Source organism: Lampris incognitus, chromosome 2 (genome assembly GCF_029633865.1).
Source record: "Lampris incognitus isolate fLamInc1 chromosome 2, fLamInc1.hap2, whole genome shotgun sequence".
Lineage (NCBI taxonomy): Eukaryota > Metazoa > Chordata > Actinopteri > Lampriformes > Lampridae > Lampris > Lampris incognitus.
The window spans coordinates 22,438,939-22,461,729 of record NC_079212.1 but is presented as its reverse complement, the minus strand read 5'-3'; the positions used below and the strand labels follow the sequence as shown (position 1 = coordinate 22,461,729).

Here is a 22,791-nt window from a genome sequence, read left to right as displayed (position 1 = left end):
TTGTTGTGCCCTGCTGGGCTAAGATCTGCCTTTCTTGGAGCTGGAAAATTCCAATCCAGATCCTGGAGTGAACAGACTGGTTGTTGATATGTTCTGCCAAAAAAAAAAAGGATAGCAGTTTTGTTGCACATGAGTTTACTGTCTCTTTTGTTCACTGGCATTATAGACATGAGGTGTGAAGGACTGCATTTCTTTGAATAATATTTGTTGAGAAGTAGTTTTTGATCACTTTGCCCAACACGTCTTTTCTCTATTTTCGTCAGCTCCCAAGACCTGCAGCCCTAAGCAGTTTGTATGTAAGGACCAAGCGACCTGTATCTCCAAAGGCTGGCGCTGCGATGGGGAGAATGACTGTCCTGATGGATCAGACGAGTCACCAGATATTTGTAAGTATGCCCAAAATAAAACTGCTCTCTGTAGGTCTATGCCCTCAAGTCAGCTCAAGCCGTTTTCATGCTTTTTGCTTACTATTTTTTCGGGGCTATTACTCTTTTTACTCAGCAATGCATTCTCATCATTGCTGTTTTGTATTTGGTCTCTTTAAAGGACCAAGCTTTTTTTTCACCTTCTTCTTTTTCAGATAGCACTGATCTAAAGGTCATTCTGAACTTTTCAAGATGAGGGGATATTCTTATTGATAATAATGTCATATTTGATGTTATATGAGATTAATGATCGCAGACACAGCGTAATGCAGTTTTGTCTCAAAAGAGGCATAGAGTCCCATCAGTTTAATTTGGGCTTGAGTAAGTGGTTAGGTTATGCACTCCTATGAAGGACATGCTCACACACTGTTTGTGCCCCGGCTGCTCTGGTGAATTATAGCTCTAATTATGCAGCCATGTTTAGTCTGGATGTTCAGGGATGTGTCTGCTCTTGTCTGAACTCTTGTGGGATCTGTGTGGTCCCTAAGAGTCTTGTCTCAGCCGCTCACATCTGCCACCCTCTCCCATTCTGCCATGCCGTCCATAAACTCTCCCTGGTGAAAGCCTCCATTCTGTTTATATGGAGGCGCTAATGGCAATTTTAGTGTCTGCATGTGCCACACCTTACATCTGTCATGCCACAAGCACTCTCACAATAGTCTGGCGTACAGAGAAGTGGCTGACACCCAGCATCAAGGCTTTGGTACTGCGGGTGAAAACACCATTAAGTATTAACACATGGGCCTTTGGACTTGATATGCATGAAATAGCAAGTGTAACAAATTGTGTTGTGTTGCCGTGCTCATAGAGGCATAAGAACATGAGCTATAGCTGTTGAAATTTAGAAAGATAAATTTATTTGGATTCCATTCTTGAGGACAGGCCAGGCATCCCCCTCTAACTGACAAGATTTTTGCTATTTCCCATTTCTGTGTATAGATATGCCATCTTTGAAATGAATTGACTTGAGGGTGAACTGCCAAATATTTGCTGTAAGAGCTAAAATGTGCCATTTAAAGATAAACAGCAAAGAGACAAAGTTCTTTCGTCCATGTACTCCCTCGTCCTCTGAGGTGTTGATTTATCTACACTACAAATTAAGTTATAAAGAATTTTTGTTGAGAGTTCTCCTCTTACAAGTGACCCTTTATTCTTGGATTTTTCTCTAATGTTTTGTTTAGGATTCTATCAGCAGAGTAGGAAAAGATTAAGCAATTTCACTGTTTTACAATTGTAATCATAAATTACTGTAATAAAAGGAACTTCATGTAGGCGTTAGCCAATAATTTTGTCAAGCAAGCAGCCTGTGACTACTCAATTTCTGCCTTTTTTCTTCTGAGTAGTTGGACTCAGTAAAATTTCCATACCACTTATGTAATTTGCCGACACAATGGCGTGATTCATCTTGTCCAAGAGAACTGCATGGAGAGCACAGTTTCACCAGAACATCAAGATCTGTTCTGCTCAATTACACACTTCCCATGGGCTGTTCCCTGGCTGTCGCATTACCTTTCGTTAAGGCGCCACTCCATTCATATAATATTATGAGGCAGTCATACTGAATATCTATTACCGCAATTAATGTACTTTTTCTCTGTATAGTGCACTATACATGTAGTCTTAACAAGCTCAGTCAAAAGGTAGGTTCCTTCTAACTAACACAATGAAAGCTAGAGTGGCAAACTGTGATCTTGTACACAGTCCTTTTTGTATGTCCATCCATTAAATGTGAGTAGTGTTTGGAATGGAGGGCTTGAGATGAAGCTGCAGAGGCAATGGGTTCTGAGCCAGCTCAGACAGCGGGGACAGAGGAGTTTGGAGGAGCACCAGACTGAGGGTTATTAAAAACCCTTCTCTGACTTGGAGGAATGGGAAACCCTGTTGCTTCTCATACTTGCTTTTCCACTCAGAAGGTGAAGCAGTTTGCAGGTCATCAGCCTAGGCCTCTCCCATGCTGGAAAGAAACAGTGCAAGAGGCAATCTGGCCAGCAGGCTGTAAACAAGGCCTATGACGACTGTTTCAACTTGGTATGGAGATACCAGATAGACAAGCAGGGAAAACAGCTTATCACTTTTTAAGAAGGATTGAAATCTTGGGAGTAATTTGAAGAATCTATCATTGGCATCTACATTAAATATTCTGTGCTAATGTGTTTATCAAAAAAGTGTCAAATTTTTTGTCTGTCTTTGTTTATTTGTGTTTTGGTTATCTGTCTCATCAACTCCCTTGCTTTGTGTTCTGGTTTTTAAAAGACAGTGAATACAAACAAAATTCTCCCCAGTTTTGTTTAGACATGCCCTATGACCAGAGTCTAGTCTTGCGCGTTAAATGTTGACGGGAAACAGATTGCTGCATACAACCATAATTACAACATTATCTCTAGTTAAAGTTGATTACTTACCAGAAGCTTGGATTTCAAGGTATTCTCCCCCGGATTTCTCAAGGCAAACACACTTTTCCTGATATTTTGTTTCTCCTGTTCTTTCCCTTTCTCCACTGTTGCACGTCTCTCCCTCCGTCCATCCCCTGATTGCTGGCTGTGGTTCCGCCATAGTGCAAGATCACCCTGTGGTCAGGCCAACCTGTAAATCAGAGATTTTGACGATACAGGCTGCACTTGGAATCTACATGAAGCTTGGTTAATCCCCCCCCCCCACTTTTTCTCCCCAACTGTACCTGGCCAATCACCCCGCTTTCCGAGCCATCCCGGTCGCTGCTCCATCCCCTCTGCTGATCTGGGGAGGGCTGCAGACTACCACAGGTTCCTCTGATACATGTTGAGTCGCCAGCCGCTTCTTTTCACCTGACAGTAAGGAGTTTCACCAGGGGGACGTAGCACGTAGGAGGATCACGCTGTTAGCCCCAGTTCCCGCTCCCCCTGAACAGGCACCCCAACTGACCAGAGGAGGCGCTAGTGCAGTGACCAGGACACATACCCACATTTGGCTTCCCACCCACAGGCACGACCAATTGTGTCTGTCGAGATGCTCGACCAAGCCGGAGGTAACGCGGGGATTCGAACAGGCGATCCCCACGTTGGTAGGCAATGGAATAGACCGCTATGCTACCCGGACACCCAGCTTGGTTAATTCTTTAAGTAGGTCACTGTGAGTCAGTTGAAAGAGTGCTGATTTTACACACTCTTTGTTAATCCCTTCCACTGCCATTATATACCTGTCATCCTCAACCTCAAGAGTAAGGTTGAAAGTTGTAGTCACAACCTGCACACAACAACCAGTTAGCAAAAGCTGAGTTGACTACAAGTAAGATTCATTTAAGGGAAATGCCACCTGTTTGGTTTACGATTCTCATAAATGTGGCTACCATCAGAGCAGTGGGTGTTGTAGAGGTGTGAGGTTATTTCTGGTGCAGATCTTTGTTCTGCACTGTTGGTACCTACACAGGAAGAAAGCAAACTGCTTCAGTGTCACGCTGTCTAGAGGATGTTCCCAAGCCATTCATCAGGGTAGTAATTCTATCATGGAGGTAAAGACAGACTTCTGCCCCAACAACATGGAGTGGCATTAGACTTTGACAAACAGACAGTAGTTCAGATGGTGCTAGACAATAAAGAAAATATTGTGATCACTAATCATCAAAAATCTTACATGATATTGATATATCGCCATCTTACGATGCTGTGTTTGCATTTATTCCCCAATTTGATTTTTTTTTAGATACTTTATTGATCCCTATAGGGAAATTACTCCCTTCATTTAACCCATCCTAACTGTGTAGCTAGGAGCAGTGGGCAGCCGCCGTGCAGCACCCGGGGACCAATTCCAGTTCTTCTTTCCACTGCCTCAGTCAAGGGCATAGACAGGAGTATTAACCCTAACATGCATGTCTTTTTGATGGTGGGGGAAACCCATCATAGACACGGGGAGAACATGGAAACTGCACACAGAAGATGACCTGGGATGACCCCCAAGGTTGGACAACCCCGGGGTTCGAACCCAGGACCTTCTTGCTGTGAGGCGCTAAGCACTGGGCCACCATGCCGACCAGTTCTCTGTGAATAGTACACATGGCCATTGAAATTCTAATTGGTGGTCGTGCCTATCTGCATATGAAACCAATCGTTGGTTTCGGTCATTATGCCACTGTATTGTTTATAAGGCTGGGGGTACCTACAGTCAGTTTAGACTGACGAGGTCACTTAGATGAGTGATGAAATGTTTAAATAAACGTTGTATCCAGATGGACTGATTTAACCTTTCTGTGACTCCCTCAAAATATTTCAGACCTCATTGTGTTTGAAATTTTAGATTGTCATTCATTTGAATAACAAATTTATGTATCACAACATGACGATGTCCAAATTTCACCCTGATACAAGGCAATAATATTCAGTTGTTGCCCAGCCCTAAATTCAGGTGACTGTTGGTGCCAGGGGTCATCACAGCTCATTATAATCCCACCACATCAAATATCGATGCTTTTGCCAAAGTGTCAATATATAACACGCAAGGTATGCATACCTCTGTGTCTATATAGAGACACAGAGCTGTAGTGAGATTTACCAATGTATTTAACTTTAATCTAGAATTTAACCACTATCAAAACTTTCACTACCTAACCTGTATGTCATTAATATTCATAATTTAGTATGTAGTAGAAAAATGTTCAGGGCTGGGTAAAAAGAGCTCTTGGAGTCCAATACTGCCGCATGAGATTAAGCATAGGAGTAAACACCCGGTACATCTTGACGTGGAAGGGTACCTTGTGCATCCTATATCAACAGTTTTGCCAAAGCATTGACAAAGTACGTGGTGGGATTAGAATGCGTTCGTCATTATTGCATGTAATCATGTCACAAGCCTTGTAAAGAGCAGAAGCCCCGATGTCTACTGTAGGTTAGGGAGTTGTAGAGGTTTTTTTTTTTTAAGGTGTATTGAATTAGGGAGATTTGGCTAAAACATGCATATGTGTATGTGTGCACTGGTTTGCGCAAGTTGTCATTGCAAGTGGATGGGTTAGAGTCCTGGCATGTTGCCAGCTGTGGGGCTGTCATGCTTCCTGGCCCCCCAGTGCAAATACTCCTTGCAGGGCCCCTGCACATTTTGGTAGCTTTCAGTGGTCTGTATTGGCCCCTATCTGCAAGTCTGACCCTGTCCCCCTGCACCTAGGGATTGCACAGGCTTCCTTTGCTGCAATCTTCAATTGGTCTCAGACAAGCTTTTTCACCTCAATTACACACAGGCCCTGGACTCAGGAAGTGGCTGATATGTGTCCTCAGGAAAGGAGGGATAGGCTCTGTATAGCCCAGCAATGGTCATGCTGCTTGCACCGCTGGCTGATTCCGATACCTGCAGTTAGTTGTTGTATATTGTTTAAGCATTATCTCCATCTGGCAGCGATAAACTGGTGAGGGTACTCAGGGTGTTAGGATTTTCAAGTTAGGCAGAGGACTGTTTTCCTCTCAGAAGTCCAGGCAGACTTTACATAACATGACAACTGACAGTGCCTTTACATAACAGTAATAACAGTGGAATCTCCCCTAATAACTCGCTCAGGAAACCACATAGAATTAGGGAGTTTTTGGCTAGATAGATATGTAATGTAACCTCGATTTTTGTGTGCTGTATCTACCTATCATCCTGCTTGTGTGTGTGTGTGTGTGTGTGTGTGCGTGCGTGCGTGCGTGCGTGCATGTGCGCTGCTCCCTTTTGGAAGGACCAAGAACTTAATGGTTTAACTGTAATGGGTCAGTATCAATAAGCAAAAGTAAATGCATCGAGACATTTTGCACTGTAAGCTTCCTAGTCTCCCTGTGCTATTTTTGTTTTGTCAGTGCCGCATCAGCAGAACCCAAGATCTTTATTTCCATTCTTTTCAATTCTTTATTTCCCTGTTTTTCAGTTTTGGAGAGTTGGAAAGACTGTAATGAGGTCATGACATTTTAAAGGAATTACAGGGCAGCAGATTGGCAGTCAGCTCTTTGAATAGTTCCCCAAGTGACTCACGACCCCCCACACCTCGCAAAGTTTTGCATCTGAGAGTTTCAGCAGTATTGTAGTTCTCAATTTGCGAAAACATAGATTTAAATTTCACACCATTCTGATGACTGTTGGCCGAGTGTTTATGATCCTGCCTTTAGAATCTAATGTGCTGTGTCAATTTTGAATCCATCTCGCACCTCTATCTGAAGGGCTCTTGTGAAACATTGAATCCCTGAAATCTGTGTGCAATTATGATGCTTGCATGAGCCACATTCATTGTGGTTGAGCCAGGGAATGGGAACAGATGTTTGAATAAGCCCTAGCATGTAAGCACTTTCTCTGTCATGAGAAGGGCTTACCATAAAGGAATCCCTTTCATGATCCAAGACCTTATGCAACAATTTGGCTGCACCTTATCCTCTGGTAAACTTTTTATCCTTGATTTATCATGCAAATATCCACAGGAGGACATCAAAGCAGGGGGTGAAATGCATCTGAATCATGTAAAATGGCTGTCCTTTTATTGACATGAAACTCCCATTCACAGAGAATAAATGAGCTGATAACTTGACACAATCAATGCGTGCTAATGACCTACCACTCCCCGTGCTAGTACTGTGATCGTATCATGCCCTTGAAACGCCTATTTGTCACACTCCATAAGCTTTCACAACACATGTGTGAGCGAGCGAGCGCGCGCGCGCGCGCGCGCACACACACGCACACACACACACACACACACACCTTGGAATAATTTTGATATTTTTCTTTTGTTCATGTTTCTGTCAGGCTTTGAGTTATAACACATTGTCTTCTAAGTTTATTCTGGAAAGTAATATTGAGGGGATATGCCCTGGAATTCTGTCTTGACTTGAAACAGAAGGACCCATGATAGGTACAGTGTTTTTTTTAGAGTGGTATCACCAATGTTGGTGTCTGTGATCATGTAGTATTATTACTTCCCAACATGCAGCCACACCATGTGTCTTGGCTTACGAGACGCTCCTTGGAAGTAGTTATTGTGGCCTGGGGGCCTTGAGCTAGGCTAATAGGGAGGTCCGATGGGGCGATTGAGTTATCATTTCCTTGCAGCTGCGTGATGTAGTGGTAGGCCACACAACAAGGTTATCTTTCCATCGCTTGCCCATGAACCTCAGCTGGAGGCTGGCCAGCAGGGCCTTTTGTCTGGCCCGACTGACAGTCACGCCTCGGCAGCTTCTCCAAGACGACCACAAAGAGCAGACTGCAGAGACAGAGGGATATGGAGGGAGGAAGAGAAGGGATGATCCCAAAGAAAAGGTTTTGTACAGGAGAAAATGAGCAGATTAGCATTTAGGCTGAAGAGGAAAATGGAAATTGCTTTGTAAAGCTCTGATCCTTTTTAGAGAAACAGCCTTTTACAGTAAAGTTGGAGGGAGTCCTTTCATAGCCCATAATAGGAGTCAGTTAGCTGTGCTTGTAGGGGGCACCAGGCAGGGGCAGGAGTGTCTGCAGGGGCAACTGGTTGACACACTGCCTTCACAGAGGAAGGAGTAAAGCGCTGTAACCCCCCCCCCCCGGTCTCCGGCCCTGAGCCCTCCTCGGCCTCACCGTCCTCTCAAAAGATTGGGCGCATAGGGCTTTCGCACGCCACAAGGGCACCACTTGCCTTTCTCCACTGTCTTTCCTCTATACCCTCTCCTTCCCTTCCTTTTTCTCACCCTCTGTCTCCCTTTCTATCTATCAAACAGGTGGAGTAGCGATAAATAGTTTTCTGCCTCCATTCCCTCTTCCCTGCATCTCATCTTCAGTCTCTCCTTTTTTATTTTGCCAAGCAGTTGGCATGTCTTATTTGTCTTTGTTGTCGTGCTGCTCTTACTTCTTTGTGAAAACGTTTCCACTCTATTTTATACAAGGTAGTGGTTTTAATGTACACCAAGCAAAAAATTAAATGCAATGCTTTTGTTTTTGCCCCCATTTTTCACGAGTTGAAGTAAATGATCCCAGACTTTTTCTATGCACTATATGAGCTTAAGTCTCAGATTTTGCACCCAAATTTTTATACATTTCCTCTTATTTCATCATATTTCATCTGTTGCCAACATAATCCACCTATTTGATAGGTATGACATCAACATGATGATTAAACAGCGTGATCATCACACAGGTGCTCATTATAATGGGGGTTTGAAAGTATGGCCAACCGGCCTCACAACTGTAGACCATGTGACCTCACCAGCCCAGGACTGCTACATCTGGCTTCTTTACCTGCGGGATAGTCTGAGATCAGCCACACAGACAGCTGATGAAACAGGGAGGTTCTTTTGCATGCTTAATGTCCAGAATGCTGTATGGCACCTTAACCTTCCCGAGTGGGCTAGCGTTCCCCAGCAATGGCCCCTGGTACACTGGAGAAGGGTCCTCTCGGTGATGAATGCCGGTTTCAGCTGTATTGGGCATGTGGAACGTGGTGTGTGTTGTGCCTTGAGGGTGAGCAGTTTCTTGATGCCAATGTTGTTGAAAGAATGGCCCATGGAATTGGTGGGGTTTTGGTACGTGCAGGCATATCGTAGGGGCAAAGAACGTGGGTGCAATTTATCAATGGCAATTTGAATGCACAGAGATACCAGGATGCGATCCTGAGGCCTATTGTTGTGCCAGTCATCCGCCACCATTAACTCATGTTTCAGCATGATAATGCACAGCCACATGTTGCAAGGATCTGTGCTCGATATCTGGCAGACATGTCACCCATTGAGCATGCATTGGATGTTCTGGACCGGTGCATACAACAGCATGTACCAGTTCCCGCCAACATCAAACACCTTGGCATAGCCATTGAAGAGGAGTGGAATATTCCACAAGCAACAATAAACAACCTGATCAACTCTATATGAAGGAAATGTTTTGCACTGTATGAAGCAAATGGTGGTCAAACCAGATACTGACTTGGAATTCTGTTTCCTGACCCCATCTTGCATCCTGGGGGGAATCTGTGACCCATTGAGGTATATTTGTAGCCGAAATGATATGAAATCAATGGCTAAGGACCCCCCCCCTTTTCTCCGAAATTGTACCCAGCCAATCACCCCACTCTCTGAGCCGTCCCGGTCACTGCCCCCCCCCCCCCCCGTGCCAATCCAGAGGGCTGCAGACTACCACATACTTCCTCCGATACATGTGGAGTCGCCAGCTGCTTCTTTTCACCTGACAGTGAGGAATTTCGCCAGGGGGACGTAGCGCATGAGAGGATCACGCTATTTCCCCCAGTTCCCCCTCCCCCCCGAACAGGCGCCCCGACTGACTAGAGGGGGCACTAGTGCAGCAACCAGGACACATACCCACATCTGGTTTCCCCCCCCCCGCAGACACAGCCAATTGTGTCTGTAGGGACGGAGGCAACACGGGGATTCAAACAGGCGATCCCCGTGTTGGTAGGCAACAGAATAGACCGCTATGCTACCCGGACACCCCTAATAAATCATTTTAACAGCTGATGTTTCCATTTATCAACTTCAGTTTCATAAAATCTTTGAAATAATCAAGTGTTGCATTTAAATTTTTGCTCAGTATAGCATTTGAAAGAGATTGAAATATAAAAAAAGATTCAACGACAAAATGTGTAAGTGATATTTTGAGGCAAGGAATTTGATAGACCAAAGACTTTTGGAATGAACAGGTTCAAAGCTTTCTGTATTCATGTTTCTCTGGAAGAATTCAACTTGTCAGCATCCCAAGAATATATAACTACTAGAAAGTATACTAATAGAAGTGAAGTGAACCACTAGATAATGAAGTTACACCCTTGAATACAACATAATGCTGGTTTTTGCCATGGTGCAACTTTTTATTTAACTATTGCCGTGATGCAACTTTTTATTTAACTACTTTGTTTTTGAATATAAGCATTATGAGGGCACAACTAGCAAGGTTACATAACTTTCCTGCGTGGCCATGTAAAGTGTGATCCCATAGTCTGGACAGTCAGTCGGTGGTGGGCAGGCTTGCATGTCACTCTGTGCAACATGTTCATTAGAGCTGACAGCAGTGTGTATGGGAGTCAGGGACTGCCATGGATCCCCGAAGAGGGGAGTTAACCCAGGCTTTCATCCCAAGAACAAAAGATTGACGGGGGATCCAAATTTAAGGTCATTATGTAAGTGCAGAGATTGGGGGAGGGGTCTTGGGGTCGAGAGGTTGAGGTAGCAGATGGAAGCACGCAGTGGGGGAGACTAGTTTGAGGTACAACTTCAAAGTCCAGTGCCAATTGGACACACTTGGTGGAATCCAGTGCAACATGCATGTTATGAATGCCCTCTTTGCTCTGAACCATTTTGAAGTTGACACAGGTATGTGTCACTTTTAAGTACACAATGCCCGGGAGGGGATGTTAAAAGTGTGATGTGCAATATTTCAGCTTTCCTGAAGCACTGCATGAGTAGTAAATTTCAACGAGGCTTGTTGAAAGGCTCTGATTGAAACAAATTAAAGAACCCCGCCACCACCACCGCCATCTCACCAGGTTTCTCCATTCAAAACCACCAGAGAAGCTGGATGAGCTGTTGTTCTTGTTGTTTGATGCACGGCCCTTCAAAAGACTTGCACTTGCAGTCCTCAGCAAATCATACAATGATCACAGCGAACAGTATCTACTTTACTGCACTGGAAAATGACAGATGTTAGCAAACATGCTGTGTATGCGCTACCTTTCTATTTGAATTTTTTTGTCTTGCTTGCTTTGAATTGTTGTTAGTCACATCACTGAAGAATAGATGTCAGAAGTCAAGTAGAATTACACAGAGCACCCTTTAGATATCGTTTCTGTAGAAAGGCATATTTTTCTCCAGAGAGCATGTCTGAGGGATTTAATGGAGCTGAACATTACTCCTATATATTGACTCATGTTGTTTTAATCATAACGAATACCCTTTGCTATTTCCTTTTTTGAAATAGGATTAAGATAGAACGCTAGGTTAAGATGTATGAAATGAATGTGCTGAGGAAGATCTCATGTAGCTAGATTTATGAGTCAGAGGTTTCAGCAATACAGCGGAGGGAAGAAGATTTTTGCAATTCAGATCCCTCAGGAATTGGTGGGGATACACACCCCTCTATTACCAGTGTTAGCTGATCATACAGTCTATTACAATAATGCAATTATCCTCATTTTACCCTCTAATTGATATGAGGGATGTAATTTTCCCTATCTCTTCATGCATGATGCACCCTGCACTGTAGAGCCTCATACATTGTTCTCACTCACTGTACTTTATCTCCAAGGCAGTCGGCCTTACATGTGAATCCTTATTCTATCTCTGAATAAGGAATAACTGTGACATCGTTTGATTGTTATAGAGTAATGTTCTCCCATATTCATATGCACTCCCACTGCAGTTTCTATTACACCTGCTAATAATAATGTTTGGCACTTTACACCCACTGGCAGCACGGTGGCGCAGTGGTTAGCGCGGTCGCCTAATAGCAAGAAGGTCCTGGGTTCGAGCCCCGGGGTAGTCCAACCTTGGTGGGTCATCCTGGGTCATCCTCTGTGTGGAGTTTGCATGTTCTCCTCATGTCTGTGTGGGTTTCCTCCGGGGGCTCCGGTTTCGTCCCACAGTCCAAAGACATGTAAGTCAGGTGAATTGGCCATACTAAATTGTCCCTAGGAATGAATGAGTGTGTGTGTGTCGGCCCTGTGAAGACCTGGCAGCCTGTCCATGGTGTCTCCCCGCCTGCCGCCCAATGACTGCTGGAATAGGCTCCGGCATCCCCGCAATCCTGAGAGCAGGATAAGCGGTTAAGATAATGGATGGATGGACTTTACACCCACTTTCATTTATGCTGGTTTCCAAAGGGTGTTATGCCCTTTGCTAAGATGAATTTTCCAATATAGCGAGTTATTTACGTCAAAATTGTTGCATTGCTCATTGTAGTGCTTAAATTGTGGTGTGGCTGCCTGCGGTGAATTTAAAGAGGAAATAGTTTTAAGCACATCTCCCTTAATTTCATGTTATTGCAATGGCACGACAGCAGGAAAATTGGCCTGAGAGCAAGGCAGGACAAAAAAATTCAAGAAAGATTACAATTCCAGCACCACTATCCATGCTGTATATCATGCAACATAGTTAATTATACAGTTGCATAATAGTAATAATGATAATAATCTTAAATTAATAAAGCCATATTGTTAAATTGCAATAATTGCTGGAATTGATCTTTGAAGTTGCCCAGGAGCAATGCTGGTTTCCAGAACTAGAATAATGAGAATCTTCACATGACAAAATATTTTTCTGTCAGGGTAAACATTGGTATGTAGGTTACTTAAAAGGCTGGTCGCTTTTCATTGGCAACATTTTCGCAGATGGCGTAGGCTTTTAAGGCGTTCCGTGGTGTGTATACGTGTGAGAGTGAAATGGTGGAAACCTTCCGTGTTCTGTCTTCCTTCAGCACGGCAATACCACGACTCCACTGACAGATGAGGAAGGAAATCGCTGCAGCCAGTATGAGGCAAGCTCATTACAATAAACTGCCAACAACTTCCCAAACTGGAACAGGGAGTGCAGGGGCCATCGCCATTGTCCCAGCTGCAAAGTGATTTAATCCTCTATATTGTCCTTTCTATTTAGTTTTCTGCTGCTGCTCCCTATTCAGCCCTTGCCAAGGTATTACTGTGTTGTGAGACTCATACAGTTCTTTTCTCCTATTGTTGGTATTGCTGGCAGTTGTTAGTATGTTTCCAAAGACCTTTTCTGTTGCTGACTGGACAGCGGAAAGACAGGGGAGTATGTATGAGAAGTGGGTGGTGTGTGTGCATGCTTGTTTTTGTGTATGTGTGTGTGTGTGTGTGTGTAGGGGGGGGGGGGGTCCGGTTTAGGTAGTTGCCCTTCTACTATACTAACCCAGTGACTGAAGTGAGTGGGAGTGCATTGCCCAGGCTAGTGTTAACAGGACATTTGCACATGCAGTCTGACCTATCAGGGTTTAAACAAAATGTCTATGTCTGCCTGTGTCTTTATTTTTCACTTTAACCATCACATGCACGAGGATAAGCAAATGTGTACTAAAAAATCACTAAAAAGACTTAAATAATGAAGGCTGTCTCCTTTGTACACATGGGGGGGGGGGGACTGAAGACAAACAGTGAAATCTGTTGGCAGGGTTACATTTCCAGCATGTAAGATGCTTATTCCTTGTGCAGCAGTATATGTAGAAATCCCCAGGTCGGCAGTTTATTGAATAGAAAGCAGGGTGGCTTAGAGGCCGGGGCTGTGGGAGTTCTGCTGATATGCGAGCATCCCTCGGATAGAAGTGCTACTCTCCGTTCCTATAAGCCAGATGTATTAAAATTGTATGTATTAAAAAAAAGAAACTATTAGACTGTGACATCTTTTACAGAGACTGCTTCTGAAAGCTGGGAGCACTTACGATGGAAGTCCTTGTTGCTTTAAGGCTCTTGTTTTAGCGGGGCTACATTCTTGTCTAAGATGGCTAATCTGTTAGACAGACACAAGCGTTTTAGATGGAGTGCTGGTGAGTTTGCAGTGGAGAATCCAGGCACATGCAGAGAAATGCACGACCTCATCGCGTTCTTTGTGTACGTTGTTGTCTCAGAGAAATACTTTGTCATCCTGGTACCTTTTTTTTGGGGGGGGGGGGTGTTTCCCCTTTTTTCTCCCGAATTGTATTTGACCAATTACCCTATTTTCCGAGCCGTCCCAGTCGCTGCTCCACCCCCTCTGCTGATCCGGGGAGGGCTGCAGACTACCACATGCCTCCTCCGATACATGTTGAGTCGCCAGCCGCTTCTTTTTATCTGACAGTGAGGAGTTTCACCAGGGGGACGTAGCGCATGGGAGGATCACGGTATCCCCCCCCCAGCCCCCCCCCCGAACCAGCGCCCCGACTGACCAGAGGAGGCGCTAGTGCAGCAACCAGGACACATACACACATCTGGCTTCCCACCTGCAGACACAGCCAATTGTGTCTGTAGGGATGCCCAACCAAGCCGGAGGTAACATGGGGATTCGAACCGGCGATCCCCGTGTTGGTGGGCAACGGACTGGTACCTTTTTAAATATATCTAATACTCACAAACCTTCCACATCGGGCCTCAATTGTTCATGCATGACAAATGACATAAAGGGAAAAAAAATCATAACGGAGTCGTAAAACCTTGCTCGCTATGTTCCAGAGCTAATGTTTACAGGCCTTTACTCCTGGAATGAAGAAGAAACGAGTGAAATGAAATAAATCCTGCTGCTGCACCAACACAATTTCAATTTAGAAATTAGAAATAATAAAGTAGAAAGACTCTGTGTGTGTGTGTGTGTGTGTGTATGAGATTCTAATGCTGGCTTCTCAAACAGGTTTATGACACATCCGCGATGCTGTCTTTTTTCTTTTTTTTAACTCTTTTTATTTTCGTATTCAGGAATACACTTAAAACATACGAACATACAATGTCACCTTGAACACCCTCCACCCTCCCTCCCTCACACAACCTCCCCAACCCTCCCACAGCATCCCTCTACACACCAAGTCAATTTTATTTGTATAGCCCAATATCACAAATTACAAATTTGCCTCAGCAGGCTTTACAGCAACTCAGCATCCTGTCCTTAGACCCTTGCATCAGATAAGGAACAACTCCCTAAAAAAAAAACTTTAACAGGGAGAAAAAATAGGAAGAAACCTCAGCGAGAGCAACAGAGGAGGGATGCAATGGATGTTGTGTGTACAGAATAAATCACAATTTACAGGGGTGTCGGGGTAGCGTAGCAGTCTATTCCATTGCCTACCAACACGGAGATCGCCTATTTGAATTCCCATGTTACCTCCGGCTTTGTTGGGCATACCTACAGACACAATTGGCTGTGTCTGCGGGTGGGAAGCCAGATGTGAGTATGTGTCCTGGTTGCTGCACTAGCGCCTCCACTGGTCAGTCGGGGCGCCTATTCAGGGGGGAGGGAGAACTGGGGAGAATAGCCTGATCCTCTCATGTGCTACGTCACCCTGGCAAAACTCCTCACTGTTAGGTGAAAAGAAGCGGCTGGCGACTCCACATGTATCAGAGGCTTGTGATAGTCTGCAGCCCTCCCTGGATCGGCAGAAGGGGTGGAGCAGCGACCGGGACGGCTCAGAAGAGTGGGGTACTTCGGGAAATGGGAGGGGGGGGGGAGACACAATTTACAGAATACAACATTGAAAGAAGATAACACAATTATAATGGCGTTATAAGATATGAAGAATATGATGATGAGGATGCCAGGCAGTGTCCGGATGCCACCAGAACAGCCTAGGACCTGAGCCACGTGACCACCGTCACCATGGCAACCTGGCAGGGGGACAGACTACACATGCACACAGGGGAAACTCACATCCCCCCCCATTCACATACACGGGAGAAGAGACGAGAAGAGACATTAGTCACACATCGGAGTGAGAGCAGGGTACAACATTGAAACAGGATAACAAACCACATACAGCTCACACAAACTACTTGCATTTCATGGTCGTGAAAAGTAAAAACAAGATTAATAATAGTGGCGGTGCAAACTTCACACACAAAACAAACCCCAGAGCTGTAATGATCGTTTCCTGTGCAGGAGGTGAACTTTTTTTACTCCATCTTTCTAGTGTTTTTCTAAAATGGGTCAGCAGATGTGAGAGAGTGAGAGAAAAGGACTGAGAGGAGGAGGAGGAGGAAGAAGAAAAACAGCCAAAGCAAACTGTTTGCTTTGCAGCGTGGGCTGAGAGGAACGATAGAGAGAAAAAAATGAAAGGCAGAGTGCAGGCTTAAGAGACTCTCTATCTGTGTTCTAGTTTGGCATGGGTGAAAAAAAATCTCTCTCCTGGGCCAAAGGAGACCACATACTGTCCTTTTCCAGACCCTTGGAGACAATACATCTTTGTTGTCGCTGTTTAGTTTTGTGGTTATCTTATATCATTCCAACATTTGTAGCTTTCCAAATAATTGTATTTTCAAACTATTTAGTTTCATAAGACTACTATATATATATATATATATATATAGTGTTGACATATGATTTGTGTGTCTGCCTGTGTGTGTCTGCGTGCTCACATATACATGTGTGTATTGTATACCTTGACCATGCAGGATAACTTTTAAAGTCCGAAAAGCTTTTCTCCTGAGGCACTTTTAAACCTCCAACCCCGATTGGCTTACAAACCCGAGGGGCTTGTGTCCCAAACTGGACAAAGGAAAGCAAAAAGCTGTAAGTCATAGTCATCAGCCCTCTCGGCCCACTACCAATCTCTTCTTGCTGGGGAGGGCTGGGATCTGCTCTGGCTGGCTAGGCAACGCTCGGATAGTACTTCTCTGCTGCAGTTTCAGAGACAGATCGAAAGAGGGGAACAGAAGGCGAGGAGATTAGATCGAAAGTGTTTAATGCTCTGCCTTGTGCTTAATGATGTTTTCTTCTTTTGATCTTCACTGAGCTCTCTCCAAATCTATCATTACCTGTGGGCTGTAAGCACAGCATGAGACATGTAGCCTCAACAAATGCCACAGGCTGTCTGTGTACTGTGGAATCTCCCCGTCGAGTCTGTGTTTGGCACGGTTTGATTTTGTCTTAATCATTGCAAATATACTGGAATTACAAAGACGTTATCCAGTTCAAACGACTTAGCTGCCTTGCATTCAAATAAATTGTTTTATTTCATTCTTACTTTCATACTGTTAGTTTGAAGTCGCTATGATAGGAAAGTTGTTGTCGGATTTTGCTGAACAGGTAATTCCATCAGTCATGTTTTAACTCGGTTGCAGGTCTGCACAACAGAGTGAACCAGTGTCCTGTCAATGAGCATGGCTGCCTGGACCTGGATGTATGCATTCACATGAGCAGGCTGTGTGACGGAGTCCCTGACTGCAACGATGGCTGGGATGAGGGGCCTCATTGCAGAGGTAAAAGCACACACACACACACACACACACACACACACACACACACACACACACACACACACACACACACACACACACAGCATCATCATTCTCTCATCCCTTCTGTTCACAAGGAAGAAAAAAGAGTTGCCCTTTGTCGTGGGATGAAAATGACCATCCAGTTTCTTTTCTATGTATAACCAGCCATCTCTTTGTGTCTTCCTATCCAAAACTGTAATCTCTATCCAATAAACTCTCCTATCAGGGCCCGTTAATAAACTGGCCTGTGTTGATGTGTGCTATCACAATGGCATTCTTCTTACTTGGGGGGGAAAAAAGTCATTAGGCCATTTTCTCCATCCCTGGGGGGAATGATCGGTATTCAGTCCTGGAACATGGAGCCAATGGAGAATCCCGTTAAGTCCGCTACTATTAATTAGAGACCAAGAGATGGGAACATATTGGGTCCATAGTATCTGTCTTTGTTTCTGCTGACAAAAGCCCATAGCCATTGCCTGGCAGTAGAGAGTTGGCAGATCCAGTTCCCTAATATCCTGATATAGCCGTCTCAAGCTCTGCCTGCCTAGAGCATGACTAACTTGTGTTAGGGTTTACTTATTTTCCACGTGTTCTGAATGAATATCCCTTCGTTCTGTTTGTCCATCTGTGCCAGCTGTCAAAGGGGTGATGAGCCAATCCCATCCGTTAATTACATCCCTGTCCGGGAATCTGTTTTTATTGCATCAGTTGGATAAATATTGAAAAGGACACCAAAGTCTCCTACCATGGACCAAAGTCCTGGAGTAAGGTTTAATCAGCCAAGTTCTCAAACAATGGCATTAATCCTAAACATACACAGACATTGAACTGAGTTATCAAATCCAATAAGGTCCCGTGAATCATTCTCAACATTTGAGAAAGATTATTTTTCAAGACAACTAGGAATACAGTTTGGCAGATGAAATAGACAGTTGTACAGAGTGGGTGAGAGTGTTGGTATCCCACACACTGGTCATCTCTTTTGGACATGCCTTTACACAACATGCTGATGATGTCATGTGGTCATAACACACACCGCCTGTCCCCAACTGCACAAGCCCAGCTGTCCTTTGGAAGGCAGAAGTTCACACACACACACACACACACACACACACACACACACACACACACACACACACATCTATGCACGCCCAAACACACCCATACAAACACAGCAGCAGTGTGCCTGGAAGAGTCAGTTCCCCATTTCACCGAAAACCTGGCTTTTTACAAGCATCCCAGTGTTTGCTTGTATAAACTTCTGGGTTGTGCAAATGTACCTGTGCACTGATGTCTGAAAGCACACTCTGTCATTTGGTGTGTCCAAGTAATTCTGCTAAAGTTGTTGACAAGGGGGCGCAAGGGAGGGGTGCACGGAAAGGTGGGCATTTACTTAATCAACATTTTAACACGTTTTTTTTCCAGCATTTTTATAGTTTGTGACGATAATTTTTTGGACAAGGTTTAGTGACTTGCACAAATTGCAAGGAATTCACCTGTGTGCCCGGCAGTGTGCTATTGGGAAGGGTGGTGAGGTTGGCTTTGCCGCTGAAGAGCTGCTGGGCCCACGGTCTCCCAGCCTGAAATCCAAAGCCCCTGTTTCAATAAATGGGCTCCCAGCAGCAGTCTCCAGCTTATCATAACAGAGACAACCACACAGTAGTAGGCGGCAAGTTGACTTGAGACCAAGAATTTCTGTATGTTCTGTCATATTAGTCAGCTTTGTGATTTTCAGATCTTGCTGTTTGAAGTGTTGGTTTATTTTAAACTTGCAGATAGGGCGTCCAGGTAGCATAGCGGTCTATTCCATTGCCTACCAACACTGGGATCACCGGTTCGAATCCCCATGTTACCTCCAGCTTGGTCAGGCGTTCTTACAGACACAACTGGCCGTGTCTGTGGGTGGGCCTAGTCACTGCACTAGCGCCTCCTCTGGTTGGTCGGGGCGCCTGTTCGGGGGGGAGGGGGAACTGGGGGGAAAAGCGTGATCCTCCCACGCGCCACGTCCCCCTGGCGAAACTCCTCACTGTCAAGTGAAAAGAAGCAGCTGGTGACTCCACATGTATCGGGGGAGGCATATGGTGGTCTGCAGCCCTCCTCGGATCGGTAGAGGGGGTGGAGCAGCAGCGGGGATGGCTCAGAAGAGTGGGGTAATTGGCCGGGTCCTATTGGGGAGAAAAACGGGGGGGGGGGCGGGGGCTTGCAGATATTCCCAGAAACACTGTTGTAGCAAGTAAAAAAAGGGTCGAAAACCTTTTTTAATTAACCAGTCGTGACAAGTTCGATAACTCAGACAAAGACAAGTTCTTATTTTCCGTTTTCCACACTGTTACGAGAGAGTGGATGCAAAGGGAAGGAGTGTTACACAAACACAAGTTCATGTCAGTCAGGATGGGGCTTAAGTGCTTTTGCACATCATCTATCGCAGATGCTGAGTGTCGTAACAATGTTGAGTGTTGATGTTTTACAAGAAGTGCCCTTTTGGCCATATGACTGCTTTTTAAACTTAAGATAACCACCACCTCTTGGTCAAATAGAAAACATAGTTACAGTCTAAATAGACCAATTTAACTAAGTGTAGCTCCTGTGGGTGATTGGTAGTTGTTTTTTTCTGCTATAAGGGAGAAAGTTGGGTCTTTTCATTGATCTTTGGTTCTGCCCTTGTTCTTTTCTCTGTTTGGTAGTTGAAAGGGCCTCTCTCGACCTCCTCCCCTCAGGAGTGACTGATTGATAGGGAAAAGAGAATAGGGTCATGGCAGATCTCCCGAGTGTTCGTCCCTTTCCTCCCTGCCTCAAAGGGGAACCCTGTTTACTCCTCTGCTCTGCGCTGATTGTATCATTTATGCATGCAACGGGCTTTCTTTGCCCTTCACGTCCCACTAACTGTAGAATGAGAATTGGTTATAGCCTGTTTGAGGCTGCATGCTAAAATGCTGCATATTCATCTCTATTCATGCAGAGGTCTTGGCCTAAATGAGTTTATTGGCTGCCATTAAAGTTGTGTTTCATGAGGAGACCTGCTTTTATTGCCAGTCCTCTGGCATCTTTGTCCGTATTCAGAGACAGTCTAATGTCATTACCTACAAAACTAATGTTTTGTGGTATTTGGGAAAGCTCTTGTCTCATGCATGAGATTGTATTTTTTTTATTAACCAGTGTAAGTGCTTTGTATTTGTGTGTGTGTGTGTGCGTGTGCGTGCGTGCGTGTGTGTGTGCTTGCGTGCGTGCATGCGTGTTAGGTAGATTAGGGCTGTTGGGGCGGCATGCTGCCATTGTTTGAGACCAGTATGCCTCATGTTTGCTTGTTACTCAGACTCCTGCCCTGTTTGTGTTTGCACATGGTTACCATGCCCCCCCTTTGACTAAACAACTAGCAAACAACTGCCTCTGAACACTCGCACTGATGCTGTCTCTGCCTAGCTCCTTTCCAAACACGCACATACACTCAAATGCACACATCGTTCTCGCTAAAGTCTGATTTACCATACTCAACCGTCCCAGGCTATGTAAAAGCCTTTCAGCAATGCAGCATTTTCAACTTGCTGCATATCTATGCTGCTTATCAGTTCTGATAGAATGCACCAAAACAAAAAACAAAACAAAACAAAACAAAAAACAAAAAAACAAAACCCTGCAAAGCGTATTTCTTTTTCATGGGGACATTGATGAATGATGTCGCTGAATTGTTTCAGGCTGTGTGTGAGTTAATGTTTCATGAGGAGTTTTGATCTGTTCACTGATCATTATGGTATAAGTTGAAGTTTGGATGAGAATGGCATTCTGGGAGTTGTTGTCAAGCGTGGGTGATAAAGCAGACCTGAGGTAATGCCTCTGGAGCCCTATAGGAAATGGTATGCTCCTGTCAGCTGCAGGTAGAAGACAAAGACATGTGCCGACTTGTCTCCACACGGTTTGACTGCAGGTCTCAGGAATGTCACACACCTCACTCTTAACGTGACACGGTGGAGCAACCCGTTAAACATCAGTGGGGAATTTCATGTACTTTCGGCTTTTTTTTAATTGCTACTCCGTGCATATACAGAGAGATGCTTCACTGCTTTCTTTTAACAATGGGTAGAAATAGTTATTTTTATGAGTGGTGAAAGTGTCGTTTTTGCAACTGCGGCCATGAACCAAACCCAGCCCTGTCTACCTCACACCATGTCACCCTTTCATACCCTTCCTGTCAGTTCCAAGACTGTTAATCATTTCTGTCTGTTTTTTTTCTTTTAGAGGAAAACATCAAATTTCATACATTTCCTCATAGCCCGGCTTTGGAAGGACTCCAAGAACAGTCGGCTGCATCACTTGCTTCTCCCTCTGTCTTCTCCCTGTCATAAATCTTTCCTTTCTCATAATCTTTCTCTTTCACAATGTCTCTCCCATCTCTTACCCTGTCCTCCCTCGCCACCTCCCTAGGCCTCCTTTTCCCAAATGCATGTCTCTCTCTTGACCCTCCCTCTCCTCACCTAATCCTGTTTGTTCATGTGTGCCTCTTGTGTGTATGTGGGCATCAGCCTCATTCATCAGCCCGTCCAGAATGCTGTGTCTGGGTGTCTGTCTCAAGCAGTAGTTTTGTACCAACTTCATGCTTTTACTCCCCTGATGTTCATTGGGCAGATGTAGATTAGTGAAATGGAGAGCTGCCATCCATGTGGCCCTGGGATCAATGGCTCCGGCATGCTTGTTGAGCATTCAAGGTCTCCAGTGTGTCAGTGTGTGATTTGTTTACTTTATTCATTAACCCCTGGTTAAATATCTGGCACGCTGCTGTTGTGCAGTCAATGCTGGAACAATCCAAACACGCGCCATTTGCACACTTGTTACGTCCTTGCTTTCTCTCATCCTACACTTCTTAGTCCTCGTCTTCCTCCTCTTTCTTTTTTCCCTTCCTCTCCCCTTTCCTCTCCCGTTCTCCGCTCTTCCTGTCGTCTCGTCTCTCTCCGCTCTCACCCTCAGTTCTCTACTTACAACTACAAATGCGAAATGAGGTTGGGAGTAGCAGAATTAAATGCTGACACATACCTCCTAAACTGTTAGTTTTTCTCTCATTCTCAAAGGAAAAAAAACACTATGAAAAGGCTGAGAAGTGAATAGAAATATTTTTCTGTTGTTCTGTTTGGGAGTTGGAGGTAAAGTTCAAGTATTGGAGTGAATTACCCTGACTGAGGTACACTTTTGCAGACAGTGTAGCACCCAGGCATGGTTTGGCTCAGTGTGTGTCTCTGTGTGTGTGAGGGTGAGTGAATGGATTCGATATGGGCCACAGTGTTTGCTGGGAGTTCTTCCTCTCAGTGGGGCCACAACAAAAGAGCCTTTGTGGCCCAGAGTGCCACAGGCTTTATATAATGAACGCAATTCACTGGTCCAACCTCCGTTTTACTCTTTCTATTGCTGCAATTCACGGCCACAGCATCACTAGCCCTGTGTATTGTGCATTTGATATGTTGCATATCATTCAGATGAGAATGAGAATGTCAACCCATCATTCTAGGGTTGTTG

At 44.7% G+C, this 22,791-nt stretch overlaps 1 protein-coding gene across 1 annotated transcript in view; it reads left to right on the top strand.

Moving 5' to 3' along the window:
- The window catches only part of lrp1ab (low density lipoprotein receptor-related protein 1Ab), a 111,508-nt gene that overhangs the window by 2,834 nt on the left and 85,883 nt on the right, over positions 1 to 22,791 (top strand). The window contains exons 2-3 of the mRNA XM_056298994.1: positions 264 to 386; positions 17,134 to 17,271. Coding sequence (XP_056154969.1) covers positions 264 to 386; positions 17,134 to 17,271 — 261 coding nt within the window. The remainder of the gene's footprint in view (positions 1 to 263; positions 387 to 17,133; positions 17,272 to 22,791) is intronic.